This window comes from Chelonus insularis, unplaced genomic scaffold (assembly GCF_013357705.1).
Source record: "Chelonus insularis isolate UGA/USDA-ARS -01 unplaced genomic scaffold, ASM1335770v1 contig_131_pilon, whole genome shotgun sequence".
Classification (NCBI taxonomy): Eukaryota; Metazoa; Arthropoda; class Insecta; order Hymenoptera; family Braconidae; genus Chelonus; species Chelonus insularis.
In genome coordinates this window covers 1,044,824-1,068,376 of record NW_023276372.1, presented here as the reverse complement: position 1 = coordinate 1,068,376, position 23,553 = coordinate 1,044,824, and the positions used below count along the sequence as shown (strand labels likewise).

The window sequence follows — 23,553 nt, the reverse complement described above, 5'->3', positions numbered from 1 at the left end:
CAGAGGGAGACTAGTCGGCCGCCTACCGGCAGTTTCGCGAATTAAATATTCGTATTTCATACGTAATCAACAAATTGTCATCACTCACTATCATAAGAATTTATTTGAACAAGTGTTTACACTTAAATTAATATAAAATAATTTTTAAAATAATGAGGATGATTTAAAAGAATGATTATGGTGTCAGAAACCTTCAAGGACCTTTTAGCAACATCTGCATCAATTTGTACTGTATTGCAATTTTTATCAGGAACGTAAGTTAAGTTATTTACAAGGTCTACTTGGATAATAAAATCTTTTAAAACATTTGGGCTTTTCTATTTTATCAATCAACTATTTCTTCAGATTGGTATGTAGAAAATATATAATTAATGGGACAACTGGAGATGCTTCAGGTCTTTCATTTATCACATGTCTAATGTCGTAAGTAAATAAAAATAATTTTCAAAACGCCGAATTTATGATGAAGCAATAATCTGCATAATTAAATATTATTGAATGTTATAATTTCAATGAGTTATTATTTACAGATGTAGTTTCTGGTTAAGATATGGTCAAATGATAAATGACCATTTCGTGATATGGGTAAATGTATTTGGAACAACATTGCAATTAGGTTACATTGCAATTTATACATTATACTCTTTAAAGAAAAATGTGATACTGAAGCAATTCATAGCAGCAATAGTCTTTATCTCTGCAGTTTATATTTACAGTTTGACCCAAGAGGATAAAGCACTAGCTACAAAACAAATAGGATTTTTAAGTTGTAGTTTAACAATTTTATTCTTTGCATCTCCTTTAACAATGCTGGTAATTTAATCAATTGATTATAAAATTTAATTAGTTAGACATCGAATTATGCATGAACGGAAAGAGAAAGTTTTTTATAACACAATTACTAATGTTACAGGCTCATGTAATTAAACAGAAAAGTGCTGATAGTTTACCATTTCCTGTGATAATATCATCTTTGGTTGTATCTTGTCAGTGGTTCGCCTACGGCTCTTTATTAGAGGATCCTTTTATACAAATTCCAAATTTCCTAGGATGCATTTTATCTGCATGTCAATTATCATTGTTTGTGATATATCCGACCAAAAAACTCACAGACTCACATTTTATTTAGTGTTATCAATTTAATATTAGAACACTCAAGATATCATGCAAACCATTATTTTTTTTTTTTGATAAATTACGATCTTTTTTATTTATTAAAAAGTTGAAAATAGAAGTTTAATTGACAGACTGAAATGAATTTTTACATAATTTAAAAACAATATAATGTTTCAAGTCACATCAAGACAAAGTTTTTAATAAGCTGAAAGCATTTAATTAATTTTTTTGTGTACTTATAGTGCAGTATTATTTGATAAAAAATTTTTATAGTTTATAATTATGTTTTTCTCAAGTCTTCATAAGTTTTTAAATATCCCATGAATTATTTCTAACTCATTTATCAACAGTATATAGTGTATAAATAAATAAATAATTTCACTATGACTCAAAGAGCAGATATTGTAATTAAAAACAGTTATATATTTTTAATTAAAATATTAATATCGTAAATTTGATCATTCGTAGTTTAATAAATGTAAATATAAATAACTTTAAAAAAACCTACACATTAAGAATGTTTTTTGTATTCAGACACGCTATATTTACGGTCCTTTAAATTTATTACAACGACGGTAATATTATCTAAAGATCCCCTGAAACATATACATATTTTATCATTGTAAATCATTACAATAATAGAATAATTATAAAATGAAATATAGATTAAAAAATAACCAACCTATAATAGCTTTGAAGAGTAATACTTTTGGCACCATAATGAGGCTCACCAAGTCGTTCTTTAATAAAAGCAACAGCTTCTTCATTTGAAAACGTATCCCATAATCCATCAGAAGCTAGAATCAAGAACATCGGATCATGATCCTTTAGATCGAATGTCAATATGTCTGGATCAGCAATGACAAGTTTTTTATCTTTTAATGGATAGTCTCCTAAGGCTCTTGATGTTGCTAGAATGCCAGCTACTCGCCAGACACCATTGAATGTCACCATACCTCCTGCTTTATTTATCCTCTGTCTTTCTCTTTGCTGATAATTTCCATAAATAATTTTATTAATCGAAACTTATTTAATTTTTATAAGATATTTTTTTATTTTAATTTACCTGCTGAGGCTTGTGGTCAAAAGAAAGCGGTATTGCATTGCCTTTACTGTCACACATTACACCTCGAGAGTCTCCAACATTTGCCACTATTAATTTATTATCATCTAAAATTACTATTAAAGCTGTTGTACCTAAAACATCCCAATAGAAGCATTGATTAATGATTGATAGAAAATAATGTAGTGTACTAAATTTATTATAAAAATATATATTTTTGATTTACCAGCTACGTTCATATTTTTTTTAGCGGCTTCAACTAATAAATTATCCGCCGCTATAACTTCATCTGTTAACAATTTCCCATAATTTATTTTTTGACCTTCAATATATGACGATATGTTTACTTCACGCGGTGGAACTTTATTTCCTCTGGTTGGCTTAACCTGAAATTTAAATATTCTATTTAATTACATCTAATAAAAATAAGTCATATGATGAATTATGTATTTTTATATGTTTATTAATATTCATCATGCTGGAGAAAATGTTTTCTGTGTTTACTTCTCTCGTTATTGGCCGGAGAAGGCTATCCAGTTTTCCTAACAATTCAGGATCTGTGATGGTTGTATTTTTAATACATTCATCTGTTGTGCTAACTGCTTTTTTGAAAGATTTCCTTCGTTCAAGATGTTCATCAATTGCTTGCAGTGCTTGCGATTCTTTAGGTCTTTCATTGTCATTTTTATTTTGATCAGCTTGAGGAACTGCTTTTCCAGACAATAGATTTTTTAGTTCTATCACTTTTTTATTTATATTTGGTATTAATTTATCTCGAGCATAATTTGCAGCAAACTGTAATAGATTATCCTTCAATAATTAAATTCACGAGTGATAAAAAATATAATCATACAGCTTACCTCTCCTCCATGACCATCAAAGACAGCAAAAAGCGATACACCTGTGTCTTCTATATTATCATTAACAATAAACCTATCTTCCATATGATCTCTGTAACCTTGAACGGCATATGCAGCAACGTTATTTTGTTTAAGTTCCCAACTAAGCTTTTCAGCATGACTAGAATTGCTAATTAAATATTGTAGCTTTGAAACCTAGACAAACGTTTATAATAAATCATTCGTATGATTGATAAAAAATAGTGTGACTCAATAATTACCTTCGAATTCGTTTTGCAAACGGTATAATGAATTTTTCCGATAAAACTCCTACTCCAAGCGTCGACTGCTTGCAAATAGAGAAGTACAATTAATACTACTGCGCCACAAACAACAATTTCTGGTCTTAATGCATAAGAGCGTATCATTTTCCAAAAATAACCCAACGGTGTATTAATCCCAGAGGTAAACCCAGTGGGCAACCCCACTGCAAGCTTCGACATGAGCTTCATGTATGACAGATAAGTCTAAAAGCATGAAAATGAGTTGTTAAATTGTTTAACATTGAAAGAAATAAATAATTTTATAGCAATAATTGTATAAGAGTACTGAATTATCGTGTTACTTACCTGATACAATACTTTATCTTCTAATTCATCATCCATATTATCAAGCAATATAGTAATAATTGCTTTGTTTATCTACTGAATATATTTTTGAATAAATAAGACGTCGAAAAAGATTGTAACATCAACTAAACCATGTTCAAGTAATTAGTAGAATTCAAAAAAAAAAAAAAATACTAATATAGAAACATGTGCCCAGACACCGTTGGCACACTTTTCTCTTACCGATGAAGACGATGAAAATGTTCTAAAGTGAAGATTCAGCCAAAAAAACATTGGTGGGGGAACTTCACAGCTGATCAGCTGATTTAGAGTTACACTACACGTAGTTAAACACACTGTTATATAGAACAAATTATTTTTATTGTGGAATTCTAATTTTTCGCTAAGGTGAGACTTTTTTGATCTATTTTTAAACTATGCATTTCTTAATTTCTTTGAATTTCATTCACTTAATGCAAAATTAAACTTTAAATATAAATGCACAAGGTACTCTAACCTCAATTCTAAACATAGTCGATACATTATAACTATAATTGATGGATAAGCTTTATTTTAATTTAAAATACGCGATTGTTTGTTAATTATTGCTTTGATTTATCCTATTTTAGGTTAGTTATTAATCATATTAATTTTTTTTGTGTGTATTAATTTATTGATTGAGGTTATTGTATCGAATTCAAGGTATCATAATAGAATAATATATTTTATATTTATGATTTTCAGACTTATGATGACAGGTTCAGGAACTACTTGTGAATCAATTGCATCACCAACTGAAAAGCCATCAAATAATCCACTAGAACAATTTGTTTTACTCGCAAAAACTGCCAAAGGGGCTGCTGCATTAGAATTGGTCAAACAAGCGATCGAAACACCTGGAGTTCATGTTTTTGGAGAATTATTAGATATGCCAAATATTAAAGAACTCGAGCATGGTCCACATCCTGAATACTGGAACACACTTAACCTATTTGCGTACGGAACTTACAAAGAGTATTTAGCTAATAAAGATAAATTATTAACTCTTACACCTATACAGAAGAAAAAACTTCAGCATTTAACGATAGTTACGTTAGCAGAGAAGTCTAAATGCATTCCATACTCTATTTTACTGGAAGAGCTTGATATAAAGAATGTACGAGACTTAGAAGATTTAATTATTGAAGCGGTTTATGCTGACATTATTCATGGAAAGTTGGATCAAAAAAATTCACAACTTGAAGTTGATTATGCTGGGCTTGGTAGAGATGTAAGACCTGGCGAAACTGGTGCTGTGATGGATACTTTAGCTGCTTGGGGTCAAACTTGTGAAGCAGTTTTGGCATGTATTGAACAACAAGTTAACAGAGCTAATATGAACAAGCGCGCTGCCACTGCTCACAAAGAGGATATCCAACAAGATGTAAGTTTCACAAAACTGATAAAACGACTTGAACAATTAAGAATTTGTAATTAATTAATTGACATTATTTTATAGATTGCTACGATAAAAAAGACATTAATGGCCCAAGCAGGTGGAGGCGGTGTTCAAGAAGCTGATATTGCTGGTGGTAGTTCAGCAGCTGGTGGAAGTGAATCTGGCAGAGAAGCTATGTCAGTATCATCAGACTCGAAGAAGAAACAACAAAAAGCTAAAGGTATCAGAAGCAGTGGTAAGTTCTGGAAGACGTAAATTCAACTTTTCAATAAATTTTCAATGTTTGTACCCTGGCCTTAAAGAAAGTGTAAAAAAAATCGCAGAGGATCGAGATCTGAATTTATATTTAACAAAAATGTGCCATTAAAGAGGTGATACTCATAGAAAAAAATTTCATTTCTGTTGAAGACGTTTTTACTAAATTAAAAAATAAAAAATCAAACAAAATTCATTTGAATGAAGGTGAATTTAGGAAGTAAATAAAAGAATGTGAGCTTGTAATTGCTACAATAAAACTTTAATTTATTTTAGTCAAACTTTTTTCTCTCTTTTTATCTCTCTATCTCGACCTTTGCAGCCTTCATCCTAATTGTTTAGTGATTATAGATACTTGTTATGGATTTATTTTGTTATTTATTATAATAAAAATCAAGATAGAAGTGTTTTTTTTTTTTCATACAAAATTAATTTTTATCATGAGATTTATGAAGAATTGAGTGCTTAAATATAACTATCAGTAAAAATATTGATATAAGGTGGGTTTTTTTAAATAGGTTTTTTTATTATAAATAATTCATGAAATTTGAGAATAATCGAAAGTATAACAAGTCATACGTTTAATAAAAATTTTACAGGATCTACTATTGATCCAGTAAGTGCCATGATGAACTGATCATCGACGGTTGCAAGAAGACTCATCAGCATGTTAATAAATTTATTAAATCATACTATCAATCATAATAATTATGATAATATTAAAATCACTAGATAATAAACAAATCTCATGTTCATGCACAATATTTACTATATACCTTGTATTTTTTGTATGCTATCAAATAAATAACTTTTTTTTTTTAGTTTTGTCTACATACATTCGACAAAGAACATACATACATGGGATAATTCAAATCTCTTTACTCCATCATTTATTTTTAAAATGTATTTCATAACCCAGAGATCTGCAATAAATGCAGGTATTTTAAAGAATCCTAATTTTATATTATGTTTTGTTAAATATCTTCGAAGTATGACACAAAGTTTGACATTATTCTTGCATTGCATGTTAATTACAAATATTTATAATTTATAATTAGGTATCATTATTGAGTATACTTAGAATTAAAGTTTTAACATGAGCTAATATTATTTTTAATAATTTTATTTTACAACTAATCAAGAACATTGGGCTCATAAATGTACTTTATTAGCTGTAATTTTTTATTTAATAAAAATAAATTATTAAAACAAATATATTCTATACAAATGTTAATCTCATTCAATTGATATAAGATATTTTTTAATATCAACTTTAACTATCATGTTTATGCTAAAGCTTTTTTTTTTCTTTACAAAAAACATTTTTCTAAATTTTTATGTCAGATTAAGAAGTTTATTAACACGGAGATAAATTTGTAATTTAATTGCAAGAAGATCAATAATTATAAATTGATCAACTTGAATTTATATTTTACAATTCCTCAAGCTTGTAGATGATCTCTATCCGAGAATTATGAAAATTAAATTATTTCTAATCTCATAGGAAGAATGACATTAAATATTTTAATTTTTTTTATACAATTACTATCATTTTAACACCTTAATGAATAGAGCTGCTACTCATTTGCTAGTGATTTGAGATAGTATTCACATATTGCTTTGCTTAAAGCTATCATACATATATCTTTTGGCTGATAAAAACCACATTCATTAAATCACAAACTAAGTTTAATAGTTTTTTCAATCGTGCACACTTATTTGGCCACATAAATTTAAAACTTTTCTTTGGTAATGGCAAAAAATCAATCAATTTCATTTACATTATTTATTAATATTGTTGATACTAATAATTATCTTATGAACTTATAATTAATTACTTACAATTAACACTTATTGTTGATTAAAATGATTTCATATAATATTTGTTTTTATATATATATATATATTAATATTTGAATATTAACGTTGATAAAACCATTTAAATTTATATCTCAAGTAGAGGTAGGTATAAAAACTTTTTACATTTTTTTATTATTTTTAGAATGCCTATTTTTAATATATATATATATTCTTATTTATATTTTATTATATTACATAATCACAGCATAACTGAATTTATTCCCCTAGATTATTTACGTTTATTTTTATTATTATACGAATTTATAATTTTTATTCATTAGTATTTATTAGTTTTATTCGGTAGAATGCTAATTTACTTTGTTAAATTCTTTTTATACTTTATTTTATATCTTTTTTTGTCCTCTCAATTATTTTTTTTAATATGATTAAATGTCGCTCTTTTTTTATCGTTGATGACCATTTTAACATAGCGATAGTTTAATAATAATAAATGAATGAAATGTTACGAATTGAAATATTTAAATAATATTCTAAGTGAAAATTGAATTTATCATTTGAATATTTGATGATCTATAATTAATCTTGAATTATTTTCAGTTTTGTGGTCCTTTTGTTGATATCAATGATCACGCGTACTTTTATGAGCGTTGATTAATTGAATATTACTGATTGCATAGATATGTCAAGCTGAGATAATTTTATCATAATTAGATTTCTACTGGTTCTTTAGAAATAGGAATAAGATCTGATTGTAGGACGGCCAATTGTAAGGAGATATTACTTTGCTATGATGTGACGTCATTCTTACTTATAGGCCCATTACTAATTTTTTTATTATTCAATGACTTTGAAGCTTCAATAGTGTCAGTATCATTTGATGTTGATAAAGGAACATTTGTTTCTTTGTCATTGTTGTTGCCTACAGTTTGCGTTGCTCGACTTGTTAATGTCACTGGTAATTTACCATTTTTAAAGTCTTTTACTTCCATTTCAAGCACTATCAACAAAACGAAAAATATTCATTATTCTTTTGTTCATAATGCAGTAATAAAAAATAATAAAAAATTTAATCTAAGCATCATGCAAGATAATTTATGAACTAATTAATAATCTCATCTTCACATACATTCACTTTGAGTTGAGCAGTCAATGGTCGAGATTGTTTGTCCTTTAACAGCTTTATTCTGATCACATGTTGCCGCTGTTAAAGTAACCGTTGAAATCATACTGGAAGCATTAGTCCTTGCGACTGTAGAGTGTTTGAGAGCAAAAGGACCTCGACCTCGCCTAATGTTTCTCTCGGGATGTATTAAGATTATGTACAGCTGAAATGGAATTGAGTATGGTTGACATTAATATGCAACGAACATACCGGTGGATAGATTATCCCACTCTTCAAGGTACCTTGGGACTAAAGAGACATGCTATCGTAACGGATGCTGAGAGGCTGATGGTTACAGACATCGAAGTGATTCGTAAAGCCACATGATTACCGGTTCCAAAGTAAAGTGGAACGAACGCCAGCCATATCACACAGGTAGTGTACATAGTAAAGCCTGATAAAATATAAAAGTGTATTATTAATTACATTTTTGAGATTACTTTAAATTTTATCTTACCAATATGTTTGCTTTCATTAAAGTCCTCAGGTATTTTACGTGTTAAAACAGCATAAACGGTGCAAACAACGATTAAAATAATAGGGTAAGTAAAGGCTATCATATAGCTAGCATCTATATAACTATTGCAGACAAGGAGATTATCTTCACGAGTTGGATAATGATGACGAGCTTTAGCTGGATCGATTACCATCCATACTGCATTTATAAGAATTTGAACACCCACTAGAAGTGAGCAAATAATAAGTTGAGATCGAGGTGATATAAAGGATGGTCTTTTAGCACTTTTTTTGCTTTTATTGAAGATTCGTGATATTCTGTTTGTTTTTGTTAACAATGCAGCATAGACGACAGTGAAACAAAAACCAGCCGCAAATCTGTAAAATAAATGATTGATGAGGTTATTTTATTCAAAAGAGAATTTTAAATTAAGATAAGGAATAACCTACCTTTGAATGCCACAAACAAGATCAGTTGGTTTCAAAATAAGTGTAAATGTCACCAAGTAACACAACAATATACCAGTTAATAGTACATATGAAAGTTCTCGCCCTGAAGCGCGTACAATTGGAGTATCGTTATATTTGACGAATACTCCTCCAACGAAGAGAGTTACCTGAATCAACACACAGAGTTAATCTCAGGGATTAAATGATGTAGGAACTTTGAAATCCTTTAGACTGTGTAGAGTAAGATTAATGAACTTACCAGAATCCCGCTTGCGGAAAACGACATTGCACCAATTGCCCATCCACTATCAAATTTCAGAAACTCTTCTGGGATATCTCGACAATACGAGTGTGTTTCATCAGGAACTGTTCCTTGAGGACATTGAACACATCTTGTTTGATCAGTAGCATGTCGTATCTATTAAAAAAAGTTTCAGTTTAATTTTATAATTAAAACATAATAGAAAATTTTTTTGTTATAATTTTATAGAAACCTTTCATGTCTGTATTTATTAAAATTCATCATTTTGTCATATCATTGTTATTTTTTTTAAAATTATTTACAATAAATTAGAATTTTTATAAACTATATGCAATTATTATAAGCCATGTAGAATTAATAATATCAATATTTTATTGATAATAATCAAATCTATCAGCAATAAACATTGTTTTAATAACTTCCTTATGAAAAGTTAAAAATCAGGGAAAAGTATTAAAGTTATTTTCTTATCATACTTGATATTGAGTGCAATCAAGACAATGCCAACAACAGCTCTCTCCTTCAACATATTTTTTCGCCTGCCCAACTCGACACGGTAAGGAGCATACACTCTCGGGAGGTTCAGGATTATTTAGCCGGAATTGAATTTCTGCAAAATATTTTTTGTTATATGAGCTTATTACAGGATAAATATACTCGACTGAATAATACGTGAACACTGCAGTGATGATGGAAATTGTTTATTTGAAATACCATTGTTCGTTAGAAATTTCAACAATGCTGTATGATATGTTAATTAATATAAATATAGAGTAAATGTATGTAATATTGAAAATAAAAATACGTTATTATCTGAAACTTTTCAGTACCTGACATATTCAATACAAGCTCGCCTTCCAAGTATTTTCCAACACGTATCCATCTATATTCGCCCGGTGATACTTGTTTGAAATGAATAATGTTATATCGTGCTGGTCCGTCACCATTTTTATCGAAATGGAATTCATCCCCACTAAGACCTTTTAAAGAATGGATAAAAAATTTATTCAATAAAATAAAAATACGGAAATCCGTTGGATATATTCACTCATGACTTTATTCGAGTATTTTTTTTTTCTAAAAAGATTAGTTTGTTAATTCTCTCTTCCGCATAATACCTTGAAATTCAACCTTTTTCAAATATTTTAAAAGTTCCGTTCCCTTAGTTGGTTTCATCGCATCACAAAGTCCTGGCTGGCCATGGCACAGGTCTGCATGCATGTCCCTGAATTCAAACATTGTTTTGAGTATATACATATGTAGCAGGATGGAATTTATATTTTATTCAATAGAAGTGAAATATTCGGAAAAGTTACCGAAAAGCATAAGCAAATGCCATAACTGCATCTGAAACAAATTGAAGTTGATCTTCGAATGCAGTATTTTGTTTGGTAAGTCGCTCCTTTTTTGTACATGAAACTTTATATTTTTGATTGTATGGAGTTCGTGATGCGTTTGGATAACGACATTGGAAATGATCTTCCCAAAATTCTAAAAATTATATTTTTTGCATTCTTTCATTTTTTCAATGTTAAAATTATTACGATAGATCTTTATAAAAGTATACTTACCAACAAACCATGGATTACGACGATTATTCTCTACCGTAAGATTGAGAAAATACTGTTCGAAACCTTCAACAGGATTAGCCTGAGGTTGAACTGACAAAGTGCCTTCCACTTCAGGTTCATTTTTGTTACTAACCAAGCCTCGAGCACTCCATCCATCGCTACCGATCCAATAGAATGCTCCTGTTGCATTATTTCGTCTCACTGCTCGCATCATACCTGCTACTTCTTGGTCGGAGCCAAAGATAATGCACCCTGTTTTCATAAAGGTCATCATTTAACTTGCGCATATTTAATTAAATCCTATTTAATCTCAATTAGCATAAATAATCTTTTATAAAATTTCTTGAGAATTTATAATCTCCTATATTTTAATCATTAAAAAATCTAAGATCAATTTATTACTCTTGGAATAAATTGAGAATTGATAGTCAATTTTTTGTTGACAATAGTAAAGTTTTTTTTCTAATTATTATTATTATTATTATTTTTTTTTCAAAGTAATACTTGAGTTTATTTGTTCAGAATGTCGATTAAAACTTCTTTAATTTCATTGTTCATGTAGAGTTAACGATGTCATTCGCAGACTTTATTTAATAAGAAAAAGCTTTCGTTTTAATTTTTATTATTATTTGTACGGTTAATATTTTTAATAACATTATTAAAGATAATTGATAAAATGATTGAAGTTCTAAAACTTGATTTATAAAATATGTACAATCAATATAATATTCTTTTTGAGTGTCGCATTAAATCTTGAGTCGCACTACTGCAAGATGCTTTTATTCATGAGAGTGATTATTGACTTCTATTGAATTATTATTTATGAGGATTGACAGCAACTTAACATTCTTGAATGATATTTTACTTAAATTTACATGAGAGAACTTTATGGTAAACACAAACTGTAAATGAGATCAAAATAATTCATGTAATTTCGATTCACATACTCACCTCTTGCTCGTGGTTTTGTTAGTAGTTTTTGAACGATATTATCGTAAGCAGTTTCTTCTGCAACTCCTGAATCCTTCACGAGTTTCTCCTTAATGGCGATGCATATCTGATTCTTGGCAAGGAGTTCCTCAAGTTCTTCGTAAGCCTTTGAAGGGAAATTGAATATTCTTTACAATTCTCGTTATAATTTTTTTCATTATTTCAAGCTTAAAAAATAATTGGAAAGGAAAATTATGAGCCATAAAGTTCCTAAAACAAAGTCTTCATAAGAAATTTATTTGTAATAAAATATTTTTTAAAAACTCTCATAGTTAAAATTTAAAGTTAAGAGATTGGAAATTTATTATTAATCATTAAATTCATTGTTAGAAATATTTTTTTATTATATATTACTAATAAAAATTGTATTTAATAATGCTTCAGACAAAATTGAGTATGCAAAGAAAAATAAAACGTCAGAAGCATCGTTTGTAAAAATATTTTATTACGAAAAGAAAATTAATAGAAATAAATATCGATTTTATTATAACCAATCGAAATTAATTATAAAATTAAAAAAAAATACAGTTTGAAATAAAAATTATTATTTTTGATTTAAATATCAAAATTAAGTCTCAAATATTTATTCTTAATAATTAATTGTTTTATTATTTAAATTATAATTTTGGTTTATTATTTAATAAATCTTTCAAATGACTTTTTAATTCTTTTGTTAATTTACAAATAATCCTATTAAGTAAATCCCACTTTTTTTCTATTTAAAAATTAAATAATAATTTATTAATTATTTTAAATAATCATGCAAAAATCTCTTAATCCATCCCAGCTATTGCACAAGATGTAGGCTAGAAAGGAGTAATCTTTTGGATGTCTATTTAATAATTTCTAACACCACAAGAGAAATAATTACTGAGAACAATATAAATAATGAATAAAAAATAAATCAATGTTCATTTCTGACTCAACGAAATGAAAAATCTATACTTCAGATTACTAGTGGTGGTGTACTGATCTTAATTTATCACCGTACATTAATGTAACAAAGTTTTGCGTCATATTTTAGTTCATTTTTAATAGTCATTCTTGAATAATATAGTAAGGAATTTATTTGATATGACAATGATTGAAAATGTTACCTATAAAAAGTAATATAATATTTTTTAGTACTTAGTTGAATGTAATAAATTGATGAATACTTTTATTATAAATCTATTTTAAATTAATCTATATTTATTTATTTTAAAATAACTGCCTCTATTCTTTTTATATTCTATTCACATTCAACCTCTCGTTCATATTTTTTTATTTCTATAAATCCAAGCAAATATTTAGCATTTGATTCTTTCTGCTTAAGTACTGTGTGAATCCGCAATACTTTAGATTAACATATTTAATGTTGAGTTTATTTTATGTTAATCTTTCTAAAATGTATAGATAATTATGTTACATTTATACAAATAAATATATGCATATATTGAATCCATATCGAGTATACTGTAATCAGTGTACATGCCTGGAGAGCTTTATCAAATATTTCGCCAGTATGCTTCAATTTCATCTCTATTCATGTTCACTTGTGCATTCTATTTGTCATTCTATTGGTTGTTTAAAAGTATTTGCAATCCGTTTTATTAATGCTGACTTATATTTGATGTCAATGGAACCTTTCGGTTTATTTTTTTTCTCCTCAGTTTTATTATAAAGAGAAAAGGTTTGATGAAATTGTTTCAATAATCTGAATAAAAATTCCAGATTATTATTTTTTATTGAGAAAAAAAATTTATTATCATCATACAATAGAAAAATAAATCTTTCTCATAAAATTATCATAATTTAAAAAGAAAATTGTTTAGTCAAAGTTATTTACAATTTGCGAGATTTGAATATTTTATAAATGAAAAATAAAAATAATTTTTCATCTTAGATATCTGTTGGATAGAAATATATAAGTATCTTATGGAAGATGTATTAGTAGTTGAAAATTCAATTTAATTAAAATTGAAACGAAAAATTTAATATACTGAAAAGTTGATACTTAATGAGAAATTTTTAGTTTTAGTCGAAACAAAGGTTTTTTATGAATAAATTTTTATGAGTTTAAAAGTTTTTTGATAAGATAAATTTTTTAAATATCAAGCTGTTTGATAAGTTGATTTTAACCCAAGTTTATCTTAGATGCCTATATTGTGTAATGGAACGCAGCTAACTTAAATTGGAATTAAAATAAAAAAAACATTTATTCATATCTCGTACCTTTCGCATCTAAATCCCGGTTTAAATTATGAAGATTTTTTTCCATAATTTCTAATTCCGATCATTTTTCTTCCTTTCCTCACTCACGGTCTTATATATTCTACGTAGTAATCAGTCAACGCAAGTTTGCAGAATAAAAAAAAATGTAACAAATACATTCTGCACACTGGGAAAAAAAATTACTGCAAACAAGTAATATTCATTTTATCTAGTAACATCACAATTTTGAATAATCATAATAAAATATTTCTTTTGGATTTCTCACTGCAAATCTGAGAAAATTTAAGTGTTTCGTAATAAAACATTTAAAATGTTTACAATGTTAATTACCATGAACAAACTATAGCATTCTGGTAAACGACAAGGAGCGTTTAAAATTTGTCTTGTTTGTTTATGACATTTAACATTGTAAATACTTCAAGTGTTTAATTTCTAAACATTCATTAATAAAAAATAGTTTGATATAATTGGCTTTATCAGAACTTTAACAAAGAAAAAATGAGATGATAAGGTCAAGTAAAACGCTCGAGAAAATCCACTAATTCATTAAAATAAGTTTAAAAGCGCTTATTGCACTTTTGGTACATTAATTTTTTAATTTATTAATGCGTTGAAAATTATTAATATTTGTTGATAAAATGCACTTAATAAAATAAATTGTACTATAGTATCAAGTAAATATGTAATTGTTGTAGGATCAAGTAAATAATCACTATGTTAAATAAATAATTAATTTAATGGATTAATAAATATTTATTTTGATTAATTATTTAATTATCATAAGTGATGATTTACTTGATCCTTCAACAATTACATATTTACTTGATATTAAAAATTTTTTTTTTCAGTGTCGTTAATGTGTTAATTTACGTTCTTTCTTGGTGTTTCACTTCACCTCACTTTCCTCCATAATTTTATACAACTTTATACAGCTATGTCTATTCTAAGCAAGCAATAAGATTTAATAAAATAAATGACTTTGCAACAATATTATTGACACAAAATAACCTTGTTTAAGACTAATGAGTTATTATGTAATTACGTTAATTTTAGGGTCTTTTTTATAACCTTTATTTGAAAATTTTTTTATTTCATTTCAGGGGTCACTGGGAACTTAATAAAATCCCTTTTTCCAAACCTGGACCCTCTCCTTGTGAGTATTGGTTAATTCTAGTGTTTCATTGAATTGATCATATTTTTATTAAGATTCATATCTTAATATTCAATAAAATATTTAATTGCGAATATTTAAAATTAAATTTTTTATTTATGAAATGAAAATTATTTTCTCAGTGTACCTCAACTATTATTCATACTTTCCTAGTGACTGTTTAAAAGTAGGTTGATTATCATTATCATGTTCTCATAATATAATCGATATAAATGATTATGCATAGTTTGCATCCTATTTTATGGAGTTGCAAGTCGTTCATTCATATATTGTAATAACCTAATTAGGATTAATGAAGAAAATTTTGTTGGAACTAAAATACTTTGAAAATAGTATGAGTCACAACGAAGTTACGGCAATAAACTCAATTAGGAAGATAGAAGTGTCCAAAGAGTGACATTTCTAAACCGTTAAATATTCCCTGGTATTATATATAGAACACTGCATCTAAAGAGAGGGTTGACTCTAAACGTGGATATACGTAGTGCTGGCTGGATTAAAGTTATTTGCATTTTCGTGGTTCGCATTTATGTTCGTGAGGCGTTGAAATACCATTTCCATAGCTTGCTTTTCTGTATCTTCGCTCATTCATTACACTCTTTAGTACCTCTCACATGGATTTTGACCATTCAAAATGGTATTTAAGCTGATGCGATTATCTTACAAGTAATTACTTGCAAGATACTCAAATTGATTATGAAGAAATGTCTTTTTTATTTATTATTTTCAATTAAACTTATTCATTATTTACTTTACAATACCATTAAACCAATGTCATATTTATGTTAAATTTACATACGTCTTAAACCTGAATTAGCCTTTTTAATCCAAGTTTTTAATCTTGTGATAATTAGTACACTGATAGAAGAGATTTGTAACAGTAAAGAGGCTTCTTGACTGTTAAGAAATATTTCTTTACGATAAAACAAGATTTGTTCATTATAAAACTACTAATGTGTTCATAATCAAAACTTTTTTATTATTATAAAATATTTATTAACAGTTGGAAAACATTGATTTTAAAAATTAAAAAATCGTTTTTTTAATAGTAATGAATTTTTTCTATTCGTGTATACAATGTGTAATGTTAATATCCTTCATTATTAATAATTATTCATGTGAAACATTCTCTTCATACTTACTTTAATACCGTAATTACTTTCTTCGTAAATAATTGAGACGTAACTCCAGCCCATTTTTCTAATAATATCAACCATCGCCTTAACTTGATAATGATCGCTAGGTATTGTTCTAGTGAAGTATTCGAAGCGTTGTTTGTTCGATAGTTCCGGACTTGTTGAAAAGAACGATACCTATGGGGAAATGAAAATAATCATTATTAACTTCAATAATTTATGATAATCCTAATGTATTTATTATTTAAATCATTTTCCATCCGGAAAAAAAAACTCAAATAATTTTTAATTTTAAACTTTTTCTTATAAATATTATGCTATTTATTATTACCATAACTAACTCACACAAAAAAGTTAGCATTATTCAAGGACTTTAACAATGAAAAATGAGTGTATTTACATGTTGCTTCAGCTAATAAGCGTCGGTTGTATTTTACTGTCATCCCCAAAAGACTAAGAATGTGAGAGAGAGTATTATATTAAATGGGAGGGAGGATTATCAAAGTTTTTTCGACGTTGAGGGGTGCGATGTACATAAAGAGTAGGCGAATTGAAATAAGTTGTAACGCCTGAATGTTTGCATGATATACTCTCAAATATTTTAACTTTTTTGCAATAAGCTTTATTTTACTTCTTATCAGTGAGGTAATGAAAAAATATATTTAAATTAATCTCATTAAATACATCACAATAGCTTGTTGCTTTTTATTCGTCGTTTTTCTCATTCAACTTATGTTTTCTTTTATTTTTTATATGGAAATATAAGTATTCTTTTTATTCGAACAATAGCAGTGGTATTAAATAAAAGAGTTTCAAGTACAATTATAAAATCTGTAATTGAAAATTTTCTTAAGCAATATTACAGCATGGTCATGAATACAATTGATGTTAGAAAAAAAATTGATATTCTGATGGAGGAAAAAATGCAATAGTGACACTGAGTTCTCTGTAAATAAATTACAACGATATTGCAAATTTGTAAGTGTTTTATTTTCATGCACTTAAAGTGTTTAAAAAATAACTACATTGCTAATTAATTGAATAACATTATAAATTCATTATAATTTTAAACCAAAATATATTAAAAATTAAAATATATTTTGTTAAATTAAATAAAATATTTTATTGCAAAGTCATGATAAACAATTCAAAGTATTTCCAATACTACCAACGATTCAAGTAAATGTGTAACTACGTGAATTCATCATCGCATTTTTTGTGTCATCAACATAACCCTGTCAATTGTGTACTAACTTTAGCACGTCTATGACTGGTTCATTTACCTAATAGATAACCTTGCCTGCTAAACTTTACAGCTGTCTAATATTCCTTTCTACCAGCTAAACTTTCAAACTTTATTGTGCTATAGCTAGAAATCTCACATTTCATAGGCTGTAAGGGATGTTATTATTATTGTTCTAAATTAATATGTCAAAATATAATTTCAGGAGTTTATTAAAATTACTTGATACAACATAGAGAGAATACTCACTAACATCTTTACTTAAAATTTCTAAAGTGAAATTGCCAATCGGTTTCTGTGGCTGTAGAAAATAAGATTACAGGAATAGGAAAGGACAGACTGAGCTCAGATCGTTGTTAAATTGAACTCTTTCCACGTTTGTGCCCAGTCGAACGATCAACAGAATGAAATAAGCACTATATAAGATCTCAGAGTGGAGATATATATGATCGATGTAAGGCCATTTTCTCTTTAATGTTGAAATTTTAGACATTCGAATTATTAGATGGGTTCAATCGATAAAATAAATCAAATCTTTCCGAAATAATATATAACTGCAGATAACACAATTTGCGGAAGTTATTGTTGAATTTTAATGAGATTACCACATGTTACCTGTGTCTTCAATTTTTATTTACATTTGATATTTTTTTATTACAACAAAAGTAGTAAACATCGGATAGATTTTTGTTATTTGAACACCCAAGTATCTGAAACATCAGTTTTAACTCATATCTACCATCTGTTTCAAGTCTCACGATCGAAATCACAACGACGGTATCTATCTCGTGCCAGCAGCATTTCTCTTATTGGTTTATGTTTATCTCTGATAGAATTTTCGGATCATTTAACTGTAAAAGTGAATTTTTTTTCCTACTATTTTATCCATTTTTTCTAATTCTTTTCAGTTTATGGAATGTTTCAGCGGAAATTATACAAACAAATCGTTATCAAAGAGTAGATGTGGATGGATTGACAGAACACGAGTCAAAATATAGGTACTTGGAGCCATGGATTTGTTAAAAACAGTCATGACAAAAATTGATATTAAGATTAAAGTCTCTGACAAGTACTTTGCAGTGATGAATTTAAAGTTAATTGTAACACATAAATCTTAAGTAAATCTTTGTGAAATTACTGAATTATCAATTACTTCAATATTCAGTAAATGGAAAAAAATGTCAAATTACTCTTATAGTTTATAATTGAACTCAAGAAATTATAAATTAATGCGGTAATTAATAATTGAATCTTGTATATTAATGCTTATTCAATAAGCAAGATTTTTATTACATAATTAATTGATAATTATGCCTTATAATACTGCGAAAAAAAAAAATATTAATGCTGGACTGTGATGAATAATAATTAGGTACTTTTAAATACTTAAAAATTAGGACTTTGAATGATTAAAAAAAAAAAAATACCTATCAATGCAAGTGAATATTTAAATTTTTGGGATAAATAAAAATTTTTGCTTGCGATTGAAATCCACCACGTGTAAGTTTATGTTAGAGATGTACATCACCAGCAGAGCTTAAACACATCTCATAGATTGTCCATGGGCTATGTGAATAACAGATCTGTAAATTGTCGTATGCTTGCTGTCATGTACACGTATTCTATTCTAAAGGTTTACCACAATCGATCGATTGATTATGTTAGACAAATATGTGCGTACTTAGAATCGATTTAGCGGTTATCTAGGCAGATCATGAAAGTTGCAATCAGTATTGTGTTGATAGAGATTTGGATAAGTGTGTGTGTGTAAATGTGTATGTGTATATGTAGTACTTGTAAAAAAGTATCTCAGCTGCTTTGATGTCTTTTAGATTACTGGAAATTATTTTTTCGATGCATTGTTCTGATTGTTGGATTATATTGAGAGAAAATACAAGAATAAACAAGTGGAATAATGAAAAAGACGAGAACAATAGGAGTGAGTACAAAATAAAAAATAAGTCTGAGTGCGATTTGGTTTGCCTGTACTACCATTCATAATTAATAACTCCTCGTGATCTAAAATATTATCATCGAGTGGGTTTGAGAGTAGATACAGAGCTAGAATTATTCAACAATTTTCTGAGTACGTTTAGAAATGATTCCCAATAAATTTCAGCATGATCGAAATGATTCATTCATGAATTTTCTATTCTCATTAACGGTTTTTAATTATGTTTTTTTTTTATTACAATTTTGCGAAAATCTTATCTATTTATATTTACAAATGTACGTACGTGTAGATATTTGTTTCAAAACTTTCTAATATGTTACCAAATATTTCGAAAAGTAAAATTTTATAATGTAATAAAAAAAATACGAATATGACCATAAATGCCAATGAAAATTCACAATATCTATAATAAAACTAATATACATAAATTTAACATCATCGTTATTTTTTATTATAAAATTCAATTCAAAAGAAGAATAAGTAAATAATAACAAATGAGAATAAAAAAAATAAATAAAAAAAAATTACAAGTTCGTTCAACTAAAATTCAATGTAATAATGGAACAAAATTTATATTCTATTGTATTTTCAAGCCTTCTCTTTCATCAAAATAATTTTAAACGAAAAATGCTGGTAATTTCTATTGTTCCATTTAACGAAAGTTACTTGGTGGTGGTGAGCTGACGTTTCAAACATTTTAGAATTTTTTTTTTCTGAAAAAAAAAATCTTCATTCTTTTCTCCTATATCTTTCTTATCCTCTCCAAATCGGAGCTTCGAAGTATCCATATTACCGACTCACGTTTTGCATAGAAATGCGAATGAACGGTGTAATGCAGAACATTAAGAAGGGCGAAGTGAGTTCTGTGAATGCACTGGTTAGACGACAGAACGTGCAAAAGGGGTTACATTAGAGTTAATGCACAAATAATTTTATCCACGGTCTCATTACCTTAATTAAAATTTTTACAAATCTTATTTAGGATTTTTAAAGTTTTAACTGTGAAATACTTTTATTGGAAACGATAAAAAACTTTTCTCAACTCTAACTGATCAATAATATTATAAAATAATTATTTATTAATGCTTACGAAATAATTTTCATGAATATATTTATGATGAATGAAAAACTAGGAAATTAAAAAATGGGGAAAAAATGTTTTTAAGTAAAATTTATCTGTTTTATAATTTTAAAAATTTATTTCACCTCGAGAAAAGGAGCATTATTTATTACCTACTGATATATTAATAAATTTCACATTTACCGTACGTAGTAATTGTATATGAAGATGAAGAATAATGACTGTAGTCGTGGTTGAAATTTTCGTTTCACTTTTATTTTTGGAAATTAATAATAATAAAAACTCCTCGTATGAAAAAAAAATTTGTTCCAAAAGTGTTATTTATAAAAGTGTGTTAAAAATCCGATAAAATGAAACTTTGGAAGAACATTTTAAAAAATACTTTATTAAATAATAAAAACAAAAACTTTATTTTAAAACTAACAACTTGTTCAAAAAACACTGCGAATCATTCAAAAGTTTCTTCCTAAAAATTTTCCTCTAAAAAAAAATCCAATTCTGTCTGATTTTTCACTACAAATCCAGGAAAATTCAAGTGTTTAGTAATAAAACGGTTGAAGTATTTGATAATAAAACACCTAAGTGTTCACACGGTGCGTCAAAAAGTGACAATTGGGCGATAATTTAATAGAGTAAAATGTAATTGAGTAAAAAAAAAAGTGACTCATAATCCTACCTTTTCCTCTAGCATCTTATATGAGGGCATTTTTTATCAGATTGAGTTTCCAGAGTTTGAACATCGTGACACTATAAATTCAAAGTGTGTTACAGTAAACATACCGACAGGTGTTTAATTTTTAACCCCGTAAACAGTTAGTTATTTTTTTCAAGGTGATGTTTACATAAGAATAATTCCATTTTTTTGTTTTGACTCATTAGAATTCAAAAGAAGAACGACTGATTATTTTTTTAATAAAACCTCCTACATTGTGTAATTTAAAATAAAAGGTTTTATTTATAAAATACCTTAGAGTTTACCTCCACCTTTTTCTAATATAAAAATGATATTTTCCAGGAGTGGATTATCCGATTGGGATAATGTTTATAGAGAATAAAGTCCCCGATATCTTTTATCTTTTCATTTCGAGTCATTTTTTATTTAGAATTATTTCACAATACCACGTATTTATATTGAATGATCACGGTTGGTACTTTATTTCATTTAATCCTTTGTGAATATTTTATATTCATATCAACTTAAAAAATTATTTTGTTGAGATTAATTCATTCATTATAAAACAAAAATTAAATAAATTAGGACATTTGTTGGTTGTTTTATTTCATTCGAAGCAATTCAAAGATTAGGAATAATTTTAATTTTCATTGCTGACTACGTAATAATGAAGTTTAAATCGACAATTGTGATAATAAAATAAAGGGCATATTACACAGATTTAATCCTATTGGAATGAAGGTTCCATCAGATAGTTGTGACTAGTATAAATTGATTCTGATATGTATAGCCATGCAGAGCATCTCATTATCTATGCAAATACGTACATTCAGTGCACGAATGAAATTGATATATACATGACACATACATTCAAGTATCTATGTTCAATGAACCTGAAAAAAATCTCACGGAATACTAAAACAAACTTCGTATCAGTATGTAAATATCATTCTTTCGGATAGACCTAATTGGAAAACAATAAAGTCAATTTGTTCTGATGTTAGCTGCAAGCTGTTCAGTACAATGAAGTCAGATAAAATATTACTACAATACAAATACTTCACTTACTAAGTGTAATAGTAAATTGAAAAGTGTGTGCAATTAATTATTCCTCATGTTATATCGTAGCTCAGTGAATTGCTGCTACTTGAGAAAAGAGATCTGGTCAGGAAGTTAATTGCTATATTTTAGAGTCACTAAAGTACTAGGTGGGAACATATTGTGGCTTGCATGTACCGAAATTGCAGGGCGTGATGCAGGTATGTAGTCTTCTTAATTAGCAACTTGTTCATTTGATATTTTAGTTTCACCGTCATTGCTTGTATCTAATTTCTCTACATAAGCGAAAAAAATTTTGATGATAATTTACTAGTTTCGCTCTCACCACTAACTGTTCTCAGGTGAGCATTATTTAGATGTGTAGTTTGAACAGGATTACAACTCTATAATAAACTGAAATAATGATATGGACTTTAAAGTAGCACATGATAGTAGGGAAATGCTTGCAATAATTTTCGATTAAGAATGAAAAAAATTCCCTTCTTCCTACCATCACCGTATGAAGTTACGGTTAATATCATTTTCTAATTATTTTATTGATGAGTTTAATTACAAAAAAAATTCCTATTTTTTTTTAATTTTTAATGTTCTTCTTTTTATTACATTTAAAATTGTTTACTTAATTTTATTATCATTAATATTCGTAATTAGAAAAGATTTTTAGTTGAATTTCATTAATTCGCTGAAATAAATTTTTTTTTAAACTTAAAGAGGTTTGAACCTACGATGTTCGCTTATACGCACGCGTCTTTGCTCAGTGCATTAACCTACTTGGCTATCCTAGCATTGCATGACTTAAAAAACATTAATATAATCATTACATAAAAATACATAGGACAAATTTTTTTCTCAATGCAGATAGACATTTATTCAAACTAATTCTAGAAGGAAAATTTTTATGAATTCTATGAATGCAAAAGTAGTAGTCGTTATAACAGTGATTAAAATAGATGATGCAGAAGATAGGAGATAACAGGTATTCATTGAGTGG

At 27.5% G+C, this 23,553-nt stretch overlaps 4 protein-coding genes across 5 annotated transcripts in view; 2 read left to right on the top strand and 2 right to left on the bottom strand.

Annotated features, from left to right (window-relative positions):
- Nucleotides 1-74: 74 nt before the first annotated feature.
- LOC118073617 (sugar transporter SWEET1-like) lies at nt 75-1,243 on the top strand. Its single transcript, XM_035094239.1, has 4 exons — nt 75-254; nt 346-423; nt 531-813; nt 914-1,243. The coding sequence occupies exons 1-4, from the start codon at nt 172-174 to the stop codon at nt 1,127-1,129; spliced, it is 660 nt and encodes a 219-aa protein (XP_034950130.1). The 5' UTR covers nt 75-171; the 3' UTR covers nt 1,130-1,243.
- A 184-nt stretch (nt 1,244-1,427) lies between these two features.
- Nucleotides 1,428-3,924, bottom strand: LOC118073595 (protein phosphatase 1L). Of its 2 annotated transcripts, none has more exons than XM_035094215.1 (9): nt 3,870-3,924; nt 3,648-3,722; nt 3,300-3,545; nt 3,040-3,234; nt 2,684-2,974; nt 2,406-2,565; nt 2,183-2,313; nt 1,799-2,106; nt 1,428-1,712 (listed from the first exon to the last, which is right to left on the bottom strand). In XM_035094215.1, the coding sequence occupies exons 2-9, from the start codon at nt 3,681-3,683 to the stop codon at nt 1,628-1,630; spliced, it is 1,452 nt and encodes a 483-aa protein (XP_034950106.1). In that variant the 5' UTR covers nt 3,684-3,722; nt 3,870-3,924; the 3' UTR covers nt 1,428-1,627. The 2 variants fall into 2 exon arrangements, with proteins under 2 accessions (XP_034950106.1, XP_034950097.1); XM_035094206.1 differs by having other exon boundaries at nt 3,648-3,772; nt 3,870-3,894.
- CSN7 (COP9 signalosome subunit 7) lies at nt 3,889-6,138 on the top strand. The gene is made up of 4 exons (XM_035094227.1): nt 3,889-4,034; nt 4,371-5,049; nt 5,125-5,299; nt 5,919-6,138. The coding sequence occupies exons 2-4, from the start codon at nt 4,375-4,377 to the stop codon at nt 5,954-5,956; spliced, it is 888 nt and encodes a 295-aa protein (XP_034950118.1). The 5' UTR covers nt 3,889-4,034; nt 4,371-4,374; the 3' UTR covers nt 5,957-6,138.
- A 1,511-nt stretch (nt 6,139-7,649) lies between these two features.
- The window catches only part of mtt (mangetout), a 39,101-nt gene continuing 23,197 nt past the window's right edge, over nt 7,650-23,553 (bottom strand). Inside the window, exons 3-15 of the mRNA XM_035093817.1 lie at nt 16,559-16,729; nt 11,993-12,137; nt 11,042-11,293; nt 10,787-10,961; nt 10,589-10,695; nt 10,301-10,450; nt 9,947-10,080; nt 9,468-9,626; nt 9,209-9,375; nt 8,760-9,136; nt 8,545-8,696; nt 8,267-8,465; nt 7,650-8,137 (exon numbers count right to left, since the gene is read on the bottom strand). Of these exons, the coding sequence (XP_034949708.1) occupies nt 7,926-8,137; nt 8,267-8,465; nt 8,545-8,696; nt 8,760-9,136; nt 9,209-9,375; nt 9,468-9,626; nt 9,947-10,080; nt 10,301-10,450; nt 10,589-10,695; nt 10,787-10,961; nt 11,042-11,293; nt 11,993-12,137; nt 16,559-16,729 (2,400 nt within the window). The 3' untranslated portion in view covers nt 7,650-7,925. The remainder of the gene's footprint in view (nt 8,138-8,266; nt 8,466-8,544; nt 8,697-8,759; nt 9,137-9,208; nt 9,376-9,467; nt 9,627-9,946; nt 10,081-10,300; nt 10,451-10,588; nt 10,696-10,786; nt 10,962-11,041; nt 11,294-11,992; nt 12,138-16,558; nt 16,730-23,553) is intronic.

Excerpts from the sequence above, each read along its gene's own strand:
- LOC118073617 (XM_035094239.1), top strand. The coding sequence starts at position 172 with ATGATTATGGTGTCAGAAACCTTCAAGGACCTTTTAGCAACATCTGCA. Across the intron at positions 424-530 it reads TTTATCACATGTCTAATGTC|ATGTAGTTTCTGGTTAAGAT; the intron begins GTAAGTAAATAA and ends TATTATTTACAG. Across the intron at positions 814-913 it reads CATCTCCTTTAACAATGCTG|GCTCATGTAATTAAACAGAA; the intron begins GTAATTTAATCA and ends CTAATGTTACAG.
- LOC118073595 (XM_035094215.1), bottom strand. The coding sequence starts at position 3,683 with ATGGATGATGAATTAGAAGATAAAGTATTGTATCAG. Across the intron at positions 3,235-3,299 it reads TTTGCAAAACGAATTCGAAG|GTTTCAAAGCTACAATATTT; the intron begins GTAATTATTGAG and ends ACGTTTGTCTAG. Across the intron at positions 2,566-2,683 it reads TCCGGCCAATAACGAGAGAA|GTTAAGCCAACCAGAGGAAA; the intron begins GTAAACACAGAA and ends TTTAAATTTCAG.
- CSN7 (XM_035094227.1), top strand. The coding sequence starts at position 4,375 with ATGATGACAGGTTCAGGAACTACTTGTGAATCAATTGCATCACCAACT. Across the intron at positions 5,050-5,124 it reads AAGAGGATATCCAACAAGAT|ATTGCTACGATAAAAAAGAC; the intron begins GTAAGTTTCACA and ends ATTATTTTATAG. Across the intron at positions 5,300-5,918 it reads TAAAGGTATCAGAAGCAGTG|GATCTACTATTGATCCAGTA; the intron begins GTAAGTTCTGGA and ends AAAATTTTACAG.